Source organism: Pristis pectinata, chromosome 28, assembly GCF_009764475.1.
Source record: "Pristis pectinata isolate sPriPec2 chromosome 28, sPriPec2.1.pri, whole genome shotgun sequence".
In the NCBI taxonomy this organism is placed as follows: Eukaryota; Metazoa; Chordata; class Chondrichthyes; order Rhinopristiformes; family Pristidae; genus Pristis; species Pristis pectinata.
The window spans coordinates 19693941-19711449 of NC_067432.1; the positions used below are offsets into that span (position 1 = coordinate 19693941).

The following is a 17509-nucleotide window of genomic DNA, read 5'->3' on the forward strand; positions in this document are numbered from 1 at the left end:
GTAGGATTGGTGAAAATGGGTGGTATTGATAGGCACAGATTCAGTGGGTTGCTTCCAGACTGTAAGACTCGATGGGACCTTTTTCTGCTGTTGGGATAGTGTGGTACTAGCCTGACGTTCTTCTGGCAGGACTGGACAGGTATATTTGATATGTTACAGTAGCCACGTGCATTACCTCATCTAAATAAGTATCTTGTGGCAAGTAATTCACATCCTGACACCACAAAGTCTTTCCACCAGCTAAAATGCACAAGTCACAAATGCAATGTACTTCCCTTGATTTACCTGGGTGAATGCAGCTCCAACAACTCTCAAAAAACTTGACACCCCCCAGGACAAAGCAGTTGAATGATTTGGCACCTTATCCACCAGCCAAAACATTCATTCCATCTGTGCACAGTGGCTGCAATGTGTATCACATACAGAATTCACTGTAGTTATTCACCCAGGCTATTCAGACACCATCTCCCGCACCTATAACCCCTACCACCAAGATGGACGAGTGCAGCAGGTTCCTGGGAACACCACTACCTGCAGTATCCCTCCAAGTCATACATGATCCTGACTTGGAAATATATCACTGTTCCCTCGTCATCACTGGCTCTGAAACTCTGAAACTCTCTCCCCAGCAACACTTTGGGAGTATCTTCACCCATAAGACTACAATGGTTCAAGAAGGACACTCATCTCTACCTCTCAAGGGCAATTAGGAATGGGCAATAAATGCTGGCGTTGCCAGTGATATCCAGAACCCAAAAAATGAAAGAAACAAACCTGCTTTGTGCTGTCCATCTTAGGATGTTGTTGGGGGTGACTTACCCATGCTGGATGCACTCTCTCACCCTACTCTGGGAATTTCTGGGCTTTTCATTATTTAAATTCAACATAAATTATTTTTAAGGATTGTTTCCAGGGCAATGTCACAATGGAATTATCAGAAACAGGAAACTACTGTAAATTAAAACAAAAATGCCATTAATACTCAACAATTCAGGTAATTTCTGTGGAGAGAAAAACATGTCAATGACTTTTCATCAGGAAGCTTTTACCACTTTAAGTGGACCTTCCTTTTTCAGCATCTCAGAACAAATCCAGTGAAGAAGCATTCAGTAATGTTCTGATTTCTTGCTGAATTTAGATTTACGTTAAGATTGGATCTGTTACAAGCACCTGCTTCACTGCTCCCCCTCCACAACACATACAGACACAGCATGCGTGCACACACTCTGAATTGTTCAACAAGAGTGAAAGAGATAGCAATGTCAAATAAAAAGTATAAGCATGTAACTGGCACATACACTGAGTAGTAAGTGGCTTGGGGGAAAACATGAGCATTCGTTTTGAGAGCAGAACTTTTGAAATACAGTTGAGGTGATTCAGAGAGCTGCATAGTGTTTGCAGTCTTCTGAAGGTTTGTCTGTTCATCAGTAAACAGTATCCTCGAAGTACAATAATGACGATTTAAAACATAGTAGAAAAGTTCTATACATATCCTTCATACATATTTGCTAAAAGAGAAAGGTCTTCCTTAACACAAAATGTGCTGCTGAATAATATTTGGCCTATTAGGAAATGTCACACTACTTGTGGGAGTGACAAGCCACGTACCTGGGACAAGGTAAAGGTTTCAGACTTATCAATGCTGGCTTGAAGCCTGCCGCAGGGCTCAACATTGAAGATTGCAAGAACAGGTTGCAGGGGTCCTTCAGCACAGTGCGCCTACAGTGCTGCCTGAAGGGGTACCATGGAAACCAAGCTTGACAGGCTCCAGGGGACCTGCCAGTGCTTCAGGCCCTCCTTTTGACAGGCTGATGAAGACATCACAGCCATCTCTGAGGATGGACAACTGATTGTGTCAGGATGCTGGGGATTGGCCCTGACCTACAGCATCTGACAGGATGGATCCCTCACACATTGTAATCTACAAAATAGTGCCCAGTGCCTTAACAGATGTTTTGAAATACCTTAATGAAAGGACCAAATTTTCTATTAAAAATGCCCAAATAAGTACAAGTTTTAACATTTCATTAAAACAATCTTGTTGTGACCTCATGTAACTAAATTCATATATTGCTTAAATTACTTTTCTGTTACTAAAACATGATTTTAACATATATTAGAAATACTAAAGACTGCTTAGAGAATTAAAAGCAAAAGCTCTCAATGTACAAATAACAATTACATATGGATTTGTTATGAGCGTTAGAGCAGAATTTTTTCAAATCTTTTTTTAGGACATTGTTCACTTCTTGTTCCTTTTACAATTCTCAAGTTTAAATCTAATGGGATGGCCAATTGAAATAATTACACTCGACCACTGTGTAAATGCTTAGCCCATATTGATTCGGTTGTCAGAATGTTTTATGTTACAAAACTGCTCAGATGGAGCTCTGCTCTCAATGCTTGTTTTATTCAGCAGAGTCAGGAGACAACTAAATTTAAGGAAAAAAATACATTTATTCCCAGCTATTATCCTTTAGTATTCAGTAAAAAAAATCATGGAATTCAATCCAATGCAATACAATGGAAACATTGCAGCAAACAAATACATAACAAATGTTGTTATATGCACCACGAAATTTAGTCAGAACCTGGACTGAAGGGGTTAAATAAAGTACAAAAAGCAGGAGAGTTTGAACAGTAACCATTCGCCTCCCCATCCCCCTTCCCACGGGGAAAAGCAGGTCTAGATAGAGAATGAAACAGTGAAGAAAAGCATTTGGTATTCATATATCTCATAAACTATTCATTTCAGCTACAAAGAGTTCTGTCAAACATTGATAAGGTCCAGGATTCCAGGTTCTATAGAATTTATACAGTCAGCTATTGACAACTTCTTTACAAGATCTAAGTTGAGACAGCCGACGTTCATTTTATATCCTCTGCATCTCCAGCCTCCGTCTTCCGACTTTTTAATGAATAATTACCCAAAAAAAACCCGTTCACAGGAGACAGATATTTTAACTTTTGGACCAGTGTAGACTGCTCAATATTTAACAGTGATAAGCATATTGAATGGTTGTAAGACGAACAAAGACCATTTGTGATGTCTAAGAGTTTTTTTTTATTTTGTCATGGATGGGCTGTCTTTCGTTGGTACATTTTTAAAACAACTCAGCCTGGATTTCCAGGAAGCTTAATAACTTCATTTGTATAGAAAAACTTGAAAACATTGGCGATTATGTAAAAATAAGTGCCCGGACAACCGCCCTTTACAATCCCCATGCTGCAATTAAAGAACTGGTATCACTAGGTAGTCCAACAGTGCTATCCAGGGACATCATTAAAACTACTTTCAATGTCCCTGGGAAACCAACAAATAGAAGAGGTTTTACTGGGGTTCACACACAACTGACAATCTTAGTAATATTTCCACTCAATAATTTAGTTGAAGCACCAGTGCCAGCAATTATTAGCATGGAGTAATAATTACCAAGTAAATATCACTGAGATTTCAGTGTGGTCACTTCATTCCAATGTAATTAACAAGTCTACAGTCACGGTTATCACTTTAATATTCAGGTGGGGGGGGGGGGGCTTTCACATAATCCAGCCACTTAGAAAGTGTTTTAAAACTTTAAAACAAAGAGGGGGAAGAGGATTGAATTATGTTGATTTCTAAAGCCTACTTTCTCAGAAATATTGCTGCGCATATTAGCACAAGGCGTGAATGGAAAGGGCCACATTTTCAGGGAGAAAAAGGGTCAAGTTAGCCACACACTGCTGTACAGTACTTCTCTTCCTCCGTCAAACACAGACATCTGTGTCTTGAGGACTGTCTTATTTTTCACTTGGGATGGGAAGGTTCAGCTTTCTCACTGCAGCAAGGCCGTTTTTTTTGTAGCAGGGTTAAAGAGTTCGAAGAATGCCATGACCCTACCCATTCAGTTGGGTGTCCAGGCTCACATCGTATCTGCTGCATGGCTGTGACACGGACACTGGAGAGCTTTCTATGAATACCCTTTACAGCTTTCACAACACAGGCCTATAATTAAATTTAAACAAATAGCTTTACACATACCATCAGTTAAGGTTTTTACTTGAGGGGAATACCCCCCTCCCACCACCCTCCTCTTCCATTTGTCCAACCCTGTAATCACTTTAGCAAAATGGAGAATAAAAGTAACTGCAACTGTTTTGTGACACTTTCCCAAAGATCCTTTACCAGGCTTATGTATTAAAGGGACTGAGGATAAACTGATATGTACTTTCATCAAACCTATGGCTTTTGAAAGAACTACAACAGCCTGGTGGAAGTTAAATATATTACGTGGTCTCTGACTTTCTGCTTGCTTGGCAACACAAACATCTGCAAGAATCATAGAATCCTACAGCATAGAATAAGCCCATGCAGCCCATTGTGCTTGTAATGGTTCCTTTGAAAAAACGATCCAATTAGTCTCACTGCCTTGCTCTTACTCCATAGACTTGCAACATTCTCCTCTTCAAGTATTTAGAATCACAGAGTCAAACTGCATAGAAACAGACCCTTCAGCCCACTGAGTCTGCGCCGACCAGACAACTGCACTAATCCCATTATAGTCTCCCCACAGTCCCATCAAATCCCCCCAGATTCTACCACTCACAAACACACCAGAGGCAGTCAATTAACTTATCAAACCCACGCATCTTTGGCTTGTGGAGGAAACTTACGCAGTCACACCGAACCTACAAATGCCACATGGACAGCGCTGGAGGTCAGGATTGAACCTGGGTCACTGGAGACGTGAGGCAGCAAGTCTGCAAGCAGCACCACTGTTCCACCTGATTCTCTTTTGAAAATTACTGAATCTGCATCCAACATCAGTGCAATCTCAGATTCAGAATCAGATTTATTATCATTGATTTATATGCCATGGCATTTGTTGTTTTGCAGCAGCAGTACAGTGCAAAGACAAAATTACTATAAATAACAAAAATAAATAAATAGTGGAAACAAAAGGAATAATGAGGTAGTGTTCATGGGTTCATGGACCCTTCAGAAATCTGTGGCAGAGGGGAAGAAGCTGTCATTAATTGTGAGTGTGAGTCTTCAGGCTTCTGTACCTCCTCCCCAATGGTAGTAACGAGAAGAGGGCATTTATATTAAAAATTCCTCAACTCCCCTTCTGGTTCACTTTAACAAAGGAACAGTTAAAAAAAATCAGTCCTTAACTCAATGAGAAATTTCAGGTTCCATGCTAGCACCCTTACACTTATTCCCAGTATTTGTTCTGTCAATAGCACAGAATCAGACAAACTGCAGAATACACACAGTGACAACCTTTCCAGAATTAACTGTAAACAGATGGAAAGTTGCCTGGCTTGATCGTATTGTGTGCAGTCAATAGAGACTCAACATAGTCAGTCTTGTCTTTCACTACTCTTTGTGTTTCATCCCTCTCTACTTTTCCTAACTTGCCAGTTCACACCTCTCTGTTGTCCAGGTGAGTAGCGAAGAGAACCAGCAGTGAAATACGTGGACACATGGTGTGAGTAAACCAGCATGACAGTGTCTATCAAGTTGATACAAGTCAGATCAGTTCTTCAGGTAGTGCTGTTTCCTTGTTGGGGAAAAGTTATTCCCATGTGTCACCAATACTTCATTTAGCTGCCTTTTGTTGTTGTTAGCTTAAAGAGATAAACATCAAAAAGCCTGGGCAATTCATCTCAATAGGATTAATGTGTGAACATCTGCTGCAGTAATCAATAAGCTGTAATAATTTATTAAAGAGAAATTTATTCCAAGAGAGCAGAGAACATTGCCTCACGTGGAGTTTCAATCATTCTGCCATGAAATACATTCACATAGATTTTTTTTATTCCAGTTACTTTCACAACTAACTTTCTCATCATGATAAAAAGTAGTGAACCATGGTATGATTGTGCAAAACAACACATGCTTTTCCAGAATGTAAACAGTCAGATGGGGGTAGGGAATGCATCTGGCAGCTCGCCAACATGTGCCTGGCAATCTCACCTCAGCATTAACCCTCTGAAAGCCACCTTTCTTTCATTTCACCACATCTGGTGTCAGATTTTAATTAAGCTGTCCAATTAGGAAAGCTAAATGGACAATCCCACCTTACTGTAACCAAGAGCTTCAAATTATTAAGGCCAGTGGAATAGATGGGAACACTTTCAAATGGAAGGGATGCTCAATATGGACATTCATCAGGAATTTGCTTCCATTAATAAGTTCATGGCGCATCTATAACTGAGACTTTGTGATATCACGGCATGGTAGTATAGTGGTTAGAGTAACACTATTACAACGCCAGCGATCCTGGTTCAATTCTGGCCGCTGTCTGTAAGGAGTTTGTATGTTCTCCCTGTGTCTGCATGGGTTTCCTTCGGGTGCTCCGGTTTCCTCCCTCATTCCAAAAATGTGAGGGTTTGGAAATTGTGGGCATGCTGTGTTGGCGCCGGAAGCGTGGCGACACTTGCGGGCTACCCCCAGAACACTCTACTCAAAGAATGTATTTCACTGTGTTTCGAGGTACATGTGACTAATAAAGAAATCTAATCTAATCTAATCAGTCTTGGACCATACTCTGTCTACTAGGGAAGGTGCTTTGTCCCTCATAGCTGGGTTCTTAGGTAGGAGCTCATGCACCTCAACTTCTTAGGCATAGAGCTATATAACATGCAAGTAGGGCCATTCAGTCACTGAGTCCATGCTGACCATCAAACACCCATTTACACTAATCCTACACAAATCCCATTTTTTATTCTCCCCACATTTCCATCATCTCCCCCTAGTTTCTACCACTCATGTACATACAAGGGGTAATTTACAATGGCCAATTAACCCACCAACCTGCACATCTTAGGGATGTGGGAAGAAACAGGAGTACTCAGAGGAAACCCACACGGTCACAGGGAGAACGTGCAAACACCAGACAGACAGTGCCTGAGGTCAGGATCGAACCAGAGTTGCTAGAGCAGTGAGGCAGCAGCTCTATCAGCTCTCTCTTGTCTCAGAAGAAAAAAAGAACTCCCTGAAAAAATCCTAAATCATCCCTTTGCGCATCGGACTGACCTGGTGATTTGTCCAAAGTTTTTGCAAATTCTCTGGAGAATGGATATTAAAAATTGATCTCCTTCCCTCATTCCCCTCACAGAAAAAGAAAGGGTTAAGAACAAAGGGATGCTTTCTCAATGGAGCTCAGCCTTAATGTTGGAGATTGTTGAAGAATCCATGACATGTTCGGATAGGGAACGTAGACTGTGCTAAAATGACCCGGATAAGGGGAGGCAGGAAGCTGGGTAAAGGACATTGATGATAAAAGTTTAATTAGATCACCAGCAACAATATTAAAAATAAAATTCCCCTTTATTGTTTGTACAAATTTTTCATTCATTATAAATTTCACAATCATTCATTACAACATGTATTTCAAACATTTGGTTACTCTTGTGAATACTGAATTATTGAAAAAGATCGTAAAAAGGATGAGAGCAAATTATCCACACTATAATTTTTACAATAGGTTGCTACAGGTTTTAGAGTTAGCAATTCCACAGCCGTACAAGATTCAAATTTCCTCTAATAAATAATTTAAAAAATCTACAATGCCAAGTGTTTCTTTTCTGCATCGTGGAAGTAATTTATTTCTATTTCCACTAACAGAATATCAATAAATGAATTAGCAGTGACGTTACTTCTGATGGAGTTGCCTGTATGACAATGGCTGCCATTTTGCCTGCAAAAAAAGCATTCACGGCGATTTAACACAGCTCATTGTGTGCGAAGCAGTTTAAGTTATATGAGTGACATCAAAAGGTACTAACGAAATGCATATCATTAAGTATCTTTTTTGAGGAAATATTTATCCATAGCATCAACAAAATTCTGCTTACATCATAGTTTATTAATCGTGTGCTTTTGTTTAAATGTGGATTGTTCATGATAAACCAAAACAGTTCCTGCCCCTTTTGTTGCCATAAATTTCTCATGTTAAAACAACAGTGCAAAATAGATTCAGCACTGGCCCACACTATAGATGTATTGATGGGATATTTAAAGTCAGCCCTTCAAATATGGCTACAAATTGTGGATTTGCAGCTTCTATCAATCTGGACTCATCTTCACTAGGTAGAATTTGATAAGAAAGGTAAAAGATCACTTATACGTTATCAGTCAGCTTCCATAATAAGAAGTAGAAGCAGCTCCTTTTCCCCCCTCAAGTCTACTCCACCTTTCAATGGCTGACCTTATATCTTGTCCACCTTCCCATTTGTCACCATACCTCTTGATCCCTTCAGCGTCTAAAGGTCTCAACATCTGAGCATCCACAGCTCTCTGGGGTGGTGGGGATGGGGGTGAATTCAGAGATTACTAACTCTCTGAGTAAAGAGAATTCTCAGTATTCTAGTCCAAAAGGGTTGTCCCCTTCCTGAGACTAGGCCTGCCCACTCTAGAAATTGATTTTGCAGCATTGGAGACGTCCTAGTGGTCATATACAGTGTACCACCTATCGCTAAATTTGTAGACACACCACAGTAACTCTGATGTCAAAGCAACTTTATATTCAAGTTTTGTTCTTTGGAAAATTTCAACAGTGAAAAGGGATGGGGAATTTCTTGGCAGTACCTGCAGCTGCTGAGAGGGAAGAGTGGCACTTCACAGTATCAACATCCTACACAACAGGAATGGCTTGAATTACCTCACATCCTATGCCACTCCTCAGGACATGATCTGTAGAAACCAGAAGCCCACCTGCTTTGCTGCTTGTATCCTGCTCAGTTGCTTGTACCTGGTTGCTTATATTAGGATGCGGTGGGGTGGCACAGGTTATGAGTCAGTCCCCTCATTTGAATTGATTGCCCGTGCCCCCCCCACCCCCCCCCAATTCAGTTTCCAGCATGCAGGTGTTAGAATCAATAATCGAAAAGCAAAAAAAAACTGCAGATGCTAGAAATCTGAAATGAAACAAAAGAAAATGCTGGAAACACTGAGCAGGTCAGTCAGCATCTGTGGAAAGGGAAACTGAGTTAATGTTTCAGGCCAAAGACACCTCTTTGGGATTGTGGAAAGTGAGTTATTTTTCAGGTGCAGAGCAGGTGGGGGAAGGAATGGATGGAGTATCTTTAATAGGGTGAGGCCAGGATTGCCATGGTGATCCCAATGTTTACAGAGCCATCTGGTTGATAGATTCATGAGGGCATTGGAGAGAGAGGAAGCAAACAAAGGGACATGTTAAAGGTGTGAAATACAGGTCTGAGCTGTGGCTGAAACCAGAAACCAAAGAGGAACTGTTGAAATGACCAGCAGATCAGTGTCCACGGAGGGAGAACATTGCAGATGGACAACCTTACAGCAGAGATGGCCAGTCCTGGTACAAATAGAGCAAGAAAGTTATCTGAAATTGTTAAACCTGACATCGATTCCCGAAGGCTGTGACAATGTCAAGCCGGAAGATGAGATGCTGTTCCTCAAGCTTTTGTTGAAATGATACAGAAGGCCACAGATTGACGGATCAGAGGGGGGAAAGGGGTGGAAAATTAAAGTGAGAGGCAAGTTGAAGCTCAGGATTGCCCCTGTGGACTGAGTGGAGGTGCTCCACAAATTGGTCACCCAATCTGCATTTGGGTTCTCCAATGCAGAGGAGTGGCGTCTTGAACACCGAACGCAGTACACTTGATTGGATGAAGTATAGGTGAAACATTGCTTCTCTGGGTCTCTAGATGGTGGGAAGGGACAAGGTAAAAGAGCCAGTGTTGCATCTCCTGGGAAAGTAGCAGGAGGAGTGAATGATGGCGATGGAAGAGCCACAAAGGGAAGGTGAGGACCAGGGTAACTCTGTCCTTGCTCTGTCTTGGAGGGGATGAGGGGTACAGGAAAAAGATTTGGTGTCTTCCATCACAGTAGAAGGGAGGCCAAGGTTAAGGAAAATGGAAGAGTTATCAAACACAGCTGTGCGGTAAGTTTTGCCATCATATCATGGAGATAGTGGAACTGGGAGAACCGAATGTAATCACAGGAGGCAGGGTGGGAGATATGGTTGAGATATTCTGTGGGCCTGTAGATGATACCTGTTGCCTTAATTGATTGGTGCCTTATATTGTGGATATCAAAGCCCCTTTAAATGAGGGGAAGTAGGTGTACTTTTTAAAACAATAGCAAAGGGAGATCTTTCCTTAACCTTGGTTTCACTTCTACCATGAGTGGATGGAGTTTTCAACAGCATCTCATCTTTTTTTCCTGTACCTTTCATCCCCTCCCCCTCCCAAATAGAGCAAGGATAGAGTTACCTGAATCCTCACCTTCTCTTCATGGCTCCCTGATCTGCTCTACCATCTCCATCATTCACTTCTCACGGTACGTTTCCATGAAGCCCCAGGAGTTGTAACGCCTGCTCCTTTCCACAATTTCCATCACTTCATTCAGAAACATTTCCTTTCCCATTTAGCACCAGGGCCAATAACTCCTCTTATAGGTGTTTGCGGTAACAAGGAAAACCAAACTTTCATCAGACACTTCAAGAACTCTGGAGCAAAAATGTTTAACTTGTAAATAAACAGCATGTAAATCATGAGTGAATAGCTGCTTAGCACTTCAACTCCCTTTCACAGATGTACAACTCCTGGGTCCATAATCCATTCAGCAAACAAGGCAGAAATCCATTTAAGAAGGACATCAACACAGTTTCATAACAAGGCCACTATGACATCTGATACAGTGGTCGGAAACAATACATTCAAAGGTTTTGGTAGGTAACCAAATTAACTTTTGACCTGTAGACTGAAGCACAGTCGCTTTAAGAAAATTAACAAGATATAAAACAGAAGTGAAATCTAATGATTTATATTCTTGGTACATCTGCAGTCTGAGAAATGTAGTGGAATCCCTCTCAAATCTGACGGAGCTTCATATGATGCTGAGCAAGCAAAGAAACAAGTTTCTTGCCTGTGTTCCGTTGTCATCAATGTGTTGGCTGTTGAGTCTTGCTTGCAAATCCTTGCTGATGCTTTTTTTGTTAAGAAGCCAATCCTTCTCATATCCAGTGATTCCAATGACACAACCCTGTGAAAAACGCACACACGTTCTGAAGGTTTGTCGGTTTTGTGTAGCCGTGGGAGACCATGCCAGAAGAGCCATGCATTGGGAGGAAATCTGTGTCACTGTGCCTGTGACTATCCATTCACCAAAGATGCTGAGCGAAGCCTCTTATATATGACGGTCATCGAGGGTCCAAACACTCAAGGCATAATCCAACATTTTACACTCTACCATTAATGCAGAAAATTGCACTAGATGTATAAACATTGTAACTTAAAGTGGAAAATCCATTCAATCTCCATCTTCATCTTGGCTAGCAATGATTTAAGCACATAGTTTGTGTTCACAAGGGAGTGGGGGAAATAAAGGCAAGGAAGGGAATTAAGGCAAGGATTCAGAAAGCAGGAGAAACCAGATGTTTGGCAGCAGCACAACAGTAATTAATGAATTGGTAGCCCATTTGGAGAAGGAAAACAGGCAGAGGACAAAACACTTTTCAGACAAATTTCACCCCAAAGATGCAAGAGGTCGAGGTGGACAAATGCTGAAAAGAACTTAGGAAAGTAGATTAACGCAAAGAACAGAAGAGGTAGATTTTGCTTTCTCCACCTGGCCAGTATTGTGATGGAATGATGGTGGCTCGTTCTCTAAAGAACTCACTTATTTAATAGAATAAAACCCCCCATGGACAACAAAAAGTGGGTTTTCATCAGGTGACTGGCGAGCTGCAAAAACATCCGTCTACCCCATTGTTCCAGGAAATAAGGAAAGAAGCACAGACGGGAAAATCAAAATATTGCAAGAGACCATAAACTGATCCAGTTTATATTCAAATAAATTCAAAATATTGCACATATTTCCATTGAATGCTCTACAAAAGTCACTTTTTTATACCTCGGCTGATTAAATGGATGCCCATACCCACATACACAGCAAATTCTAAAGTGGACAGTCTGAAGTGGGAACTCTTGATGTTGCTCTCAGCCAAACAATCAAAGCAGCACCAATCCATCTGCTCCACAAGCTATGAATTGCCTTTCTTCTTCCTAACAGGAGCGAGCCCATTGCTCAGTTTCAGCTCGGCATGCTGCACCTGTTAAAACAAACAGCCCATAATGTTCCAGTTAGGCATTCCCCAGTACTGTACATGCTAATGGCACCCTGAGGAGAGGCTGAGAGGAAAACGCAGAAAGGTTCAAATGCAATGAATCAGTTTCAGGATAGGAAAGCAGAGGGTAGTAATAGAAGAAAGCAAGGTTTGACTTATGCAGATCCATGCTGGGTGAGTTGCTCTCCCACTTGGCATGCTTGGTAAAATCTGCAGCTGATTAACAGTTTAATAAATTGCATCCAAAAACCCATTAAGTACCAGTGATCTGGTTCTGTTTTTTCATGCTTTATTTTCATGTTTTCTCAATCCACGTACCTTGAACTATCAGCTTCACTGACATAAATGTTCCAACTCCTCAAATTTTGCTCTGTACCCAACAAGGGCCTTGTGTAGCCAACACACCTTCAAGTGTGTAACCTCCCCTGACAAAGTGGCAGAGTACTGGAAGAAGTTGCGCTGGACAGTGAGGTGGTGCCTGGCCAGTTATCCCACAGTATGAAGAGAGCCCACATTTCCTGGTGAATTCAGAATCACACTTGGCAAGAACTTATTGCAGGATGGGTTGGCATAGTTCATTCTGGAGCAGCTAGCTGGCACGTCACCTTGCTAAGCTGAATTTCAGTCACTGCTAGCTGCATAACCTGAAGCCATGTACACAGTTTAGAAGGCTAAAACAACTGGAACACAGCAGAGAGCAACAGTGCTCTCTATCAAGTTTTTGAAGACCAGAATAGATTTTATAACAGGAAACTTGATAGCAGGAAAGGACACACAATATTCCTCCTTTTTTGCAATGAGAATCATGCTGAATCATTCAGGTCATTGTGCTTTTACTGGCTCATCCCTTCATCTGCTCTCTCCACAACCTTGCAAATGTTTCATATTCAAGAATAAATCCATTTCTGCTTTGCAAGTTATTATTGAATCTGTCTTGCAGGCAGTGTATTTCAGGTTAAAACTCAAGATACAGAAAACTTCTCCTTCTCCTGCAGATATTCTTTTAGTTCTCCTAAATTTGAGTCTTCTGATTAACAAACTTTACGTCAGTGGAAAGATTTTCTCTGTCAAACCCCTTCTTGTCAAACCTCTCCTAATTTTGAAGATCTATACTATGTCTCACCTTATCTTTCTCTGCATAAAAAATAAATACACTTCTTCTCACCTCCCACCAAATGCAGTTCTAATGAATCTTCTTTAGCATCCTTTTCAAGACCTCTCAAGAGTGAACAACAGGGTTGGTTTATAAACACACCATTTCTCTTATGTGAGCTCTGCCCAAGTAAATCACTGCACACCAGGACGACCTCACTTTATTGTCTGTGTATATTTATGTATAAGGGTAGAACACAAAGGCTTGAGAATTTGAATGGTTCCATCAAAAAATCTTTGCATAGAATATAATTGTTAAAGGGCAATGCTTATTCATTCCTGTCTAGGTACAAAAATTCCCTCATGAAACTTCTCTAGCTCTCTGTTCTCCTTTAACTGCTCCTTGAAGCATAGTTTTTTGACCAAGCTGTTGATCACTTGCCCAATACCTCTAAGTGGCTCAGCATCAGTTTGTGATCCACTGCTGTGAAACATCTTGATGCTGAACAACATTAAAGGCACTCCATAGGTAAAAACTTCAGCCCACAATGTCTGCACCAAACACGATGCCAAATTAAACTAAATCTTTTCTGCCTGTACATGATCCACATCCCTCCATTCCTTGTATATTCATGTGTCTATCTAACATCCTCTTAAATACCACGATCATATCTGCTTTCACCACTTCCCCTGGCAGCCTGTTCCAGGCATCTACCACTCTCTGTGTTAAAAGCTTGCCCTGCACATCTCCTTTAACTTTGTCCTTCTCACCTTAAATGCATGTCCTCTAGTATTTGACATTTCTACCCTGGGAAAAAGATTCTGACTCTCTACCCTATCTATATACCTTGTAATTTTATAAACTTCTATCAGGTCTCCCTTCAGCCCTTGATGCTCTAGAGAAAACAGCCCAAGTTTGTCCAACCTCTCCTAATACTTTATACTCTCTAATCCAGGCAGCATCCTAGTAAACCTCTTCTGTACACTTTTGACAGCCTCCACATCCCTCCTGTAACCACTTGTAAAAGGGCATGGGGGCACTCCTTACAGCTGAGAAGACCATGAAATGGAAGAGATAAACGTAACACAAGAAAATAAACTCGGGAAAAAATATTTAGAGGGCAATGGAGAGAGAAAAAAAAATGGAGACAAGAAAAATAAACTTAAAAGAAACTGAGAAAGGAATGGATTGCTTTGGAGAGGGAAGGTGAAACAAAGAAACTGCTCATATTCTGTTTAGAGGGAGCTATGGAAATCAGTATAACTCCTATCAGACCACAACGAAGATGCCCCCATATTTTCCCTCAATGTATATATGGGTAGGACAGGGTCCACATGGTACTCAGTAGACATATGGACCAAAGCACATGGGCTTCTCAACACCAATATAACCTTTCACATAAAGCAAATCAGTTCATTTCAGAGTTTGGTTTAAACACAGAGCTGTGCACTGTTTCTGCATCATTGTCTTTCCATCCTACCCAACAGGTAACCTTCTCTTTCTGGTGATTGCTAGGTTCTTCTCAAAGATATGGTTTGGTTACTCCAAATCAACTGAGCGTTACCAACAACTGGGAGCATGAAGGGGAGAGTAAAAATGTTCAACATTTTCAAAAAACAGACTTGTATCCAAAGTTACTGATCAGACACTGTCCATTGTTTCATCTTTGTCAGAATCCTGCTAATTTATCACCAGCTGTGTCATCCTCTAAAACTAACGATGTCTGAAATACAAAGAGGGTTGATTGGGCCTGAAAAAACACAGCCACTTTAAGTCTCAAAGAAGAAAATACGTATACCACAGAGCCTACAAGAATGGTGGTAGTATTACTCCACAAATCCGAGATCTATTCCCACTTTATGGCAGTTTGACTTTCATTTACAAAATGACCATGAAACTTTTGGCCTGTTGCAAAACTTACCTAGTTCTCTTCTGTTTTTTAGGGTAAGAAGCTTGCTCCTCTTACATCAGAGTGCTCTTTACCCAATAAAGCCCCTCAGTTAAAGACACTGGATAGGACTATAGACATCAGCCTTGCCAAAGGTGTCCACAAAGTACAATTGAATATAGAAAATCTCCCACCTTTTGGACATCTGATGGAACTCTGGAGAGGAAGTCAAGTAGCTCATTATTATCGATGGTGTATGGATTTCTTAGCTTCTTAGTGAATTTGTGTATGCCTGTCAACAGAATTTAATTTAAAATAAATTCATTGAGACAGAAGGAACAGTTTTGCAAGTGAAAATTAGTGAGAAAACAATTACAAAGCAGCAGTCACACATGCGTGCCAGGCTTCATGTCTCAACCTTATTACCACTCTCTGTTCTGTCATCTGGGTTCATTAACAAATACCCTCTTTATATAAAATCTCATCTTCTTCGATTGCAAAATCCATTACTAGAGGAACAGCAGGCGAGTCCTCACCTCTCCCATAAGATAAAATTAGTGTTTGGTCTTCACATTTCAAATGGAAGTTTATTAACAGTACACTTCCATGACAGGCAGTGAGCCACGTCACAATACTCTAGCGGGCTTGAGTGTCCTCCTGACCCCAGCATGTTCAGTCCTGCTGCCTTCACAAGTAAACAGTGCAAGAGGCTTTTCTTCCATAAAATAAAACTTCCGTTGATTGCCTTATATATTATTAGTTTAGGTGCCATGCGAGTCTTGACAAGCTGGGAAGTCAGTAGCTCAAGTAGCACATAAGTAGCCAGGCCCACCCACACCCTCCCCAACCCCAATTCGGTCTCATCTGGCCGAAAGCGAGGAAGGAAAGGAAACTAAGGGAGGCATAATGCCCAGATACATTGCAATATGAATATATCAAAATACATGACTCCTTGTAATGTACATAATTGCATTTTAGAATGATATAAGTATGCCCATATTGCAATGTACGGCTGGATAGAAGCAAGTTGTTTGTTTTCCACACACCTCAATAGCCTTGATTGTTAATGGGCCAAGAGTTTATTTCAAGCATGGTTGGAGCATATTAAGGACTTTGGAAGAGTTTCCAGTTTCAGTTGTATATAAATTCGTGCCAATGAATCCAGGTTTTCTATTTTAACAATTCGTTCACCTCATTCCATTACTTTATTAATCTGCGGAAGGTTTAAAAGCCCATCTGTTTGAAAGGTTTTAAACGAGGTGCGTACCAAAGTTCAGGCTGTGTAACAGTGTTCCTTTGTTTTTCTGTAAGCTATGAAATGCCTCACTACTACAGTGACCCTGCCCATCTGTGTGAGAATGAAGTGATTGCAGTTGAACTGTTTTCCCCATACATGTGCAACATTTTGTGCAGCATCACATTCCTGAGATGTGCAAGATCAAATTTCATTGCATTCTGTGTTGGCAGTTCAAACAAATGCTTTCTCGTTGACCGCATCATGATGGAAAGTTAGATTAAAGAAAGGAATATTCCTGGATTGAAATAATGAGGAACATGTCACCATATTAACTGAGAGCACTCACTCCTGACTGATTGGGTTAGACTATTTTTCTGTGCAAGATCACTGTTAGATGAAACTACCACAGAGTTAAACCACCATCACAAACAATTTGCCAGCAAGATTAATAACAGAAACAGAAAATGCAGGAAAAACACAGCAGGTCAGATAGCATCTATGAAAAGAGAAATAAAATTAAGTCCATTCATTCAAACTTGTTTTCTCCCATTCCAAGTTCTGATGAAGGATCTTTTCTCAACAGATGCTGCCTGATCTATCAAGTATCTCTAGCACTTTCTGTTTTTAATATTGTGTATTATGCCGGGCAATGAGAAACCATTACTTTAGTTTAGAACAGCTTGGTACAGTCTATGGTTTACACACACTGGAGCATGTTACATAACAGTAAAGCACACCAAAGCTCTATGTTCCAAACATACACAATTTACATTTGTGAGATTCAATTTTCAATACAAATTGCTATACTCTTTTGCTATAAATACAATTAGATAGTCAGTTTGGAACAGTATGTGCGTTATGTTGAAGTTTTGTAGGTTACGTTCCATTTGTATAGTCATGCTAAACTTGGATAAACCACGGTAAGAGTACTCTGGATGTCTCTGTTTTGTATAAAGGTTTTTGAACACTGAAGATAAAGATTTACCAGAATGGTATCACAACCTAGGGGTTATATTCATCAGGAAAGATTGAAGAGGCTGGGGCTTTGTTCTCGATAAAAGAGAAGTTATGGGAGTGACCTGGTCGTGGCCTTCAAGGCAATGAAGGAGTTTGTTCGGGTGGACATGGAGAAGGTGTTTTCACGTAGGTGAGACCACAATTAGCTAGTTAATAATAAATCCAATTGTGAATTTGGAAAA

The 17509-nt window shown here is 40.7% G+C and overlaps 1 protein-coding gene across 4 annotated transcripts in view; it reads right to left on the bottom strand.

Moving 5' to 3' along the window:
- Nucleotides 1-7319: 7319 nt before the first annotated feature.
- Nucleotides 7320-17509, bottom strand: part of LOC127583941 (multiple C2 and transmembrane domain-containing protein 2-like) — a 328587-nt gene continuing 318397 nt past the window's right edge. For 2 of the 4 annotated variants that reach the window (XM_052040378.1, XM_052040377.1), the window contains exons 22-23: nucleotides 15268-15365; nucleotides 7320-11008 (exon numbers count right to left, since the gene is read on the bottom strand). In XM_052040378.1, coding sequence (XP_051896338.1) covers nucleotides 10853-11008; nucleotides 15268-15365 — 254 coding nt within the window. In that variant the 3' untranslated portion in view covers nucleotides 7320-10852. Of the gene's footprint in view, nucleotides 12078-15267; nucleotides 15366-17509 lie in introns of all 4 variants that reach the window. The other 2 variants (XR_007958316.1, XM_052040379.1) reach the window with 2 other exon arrangements.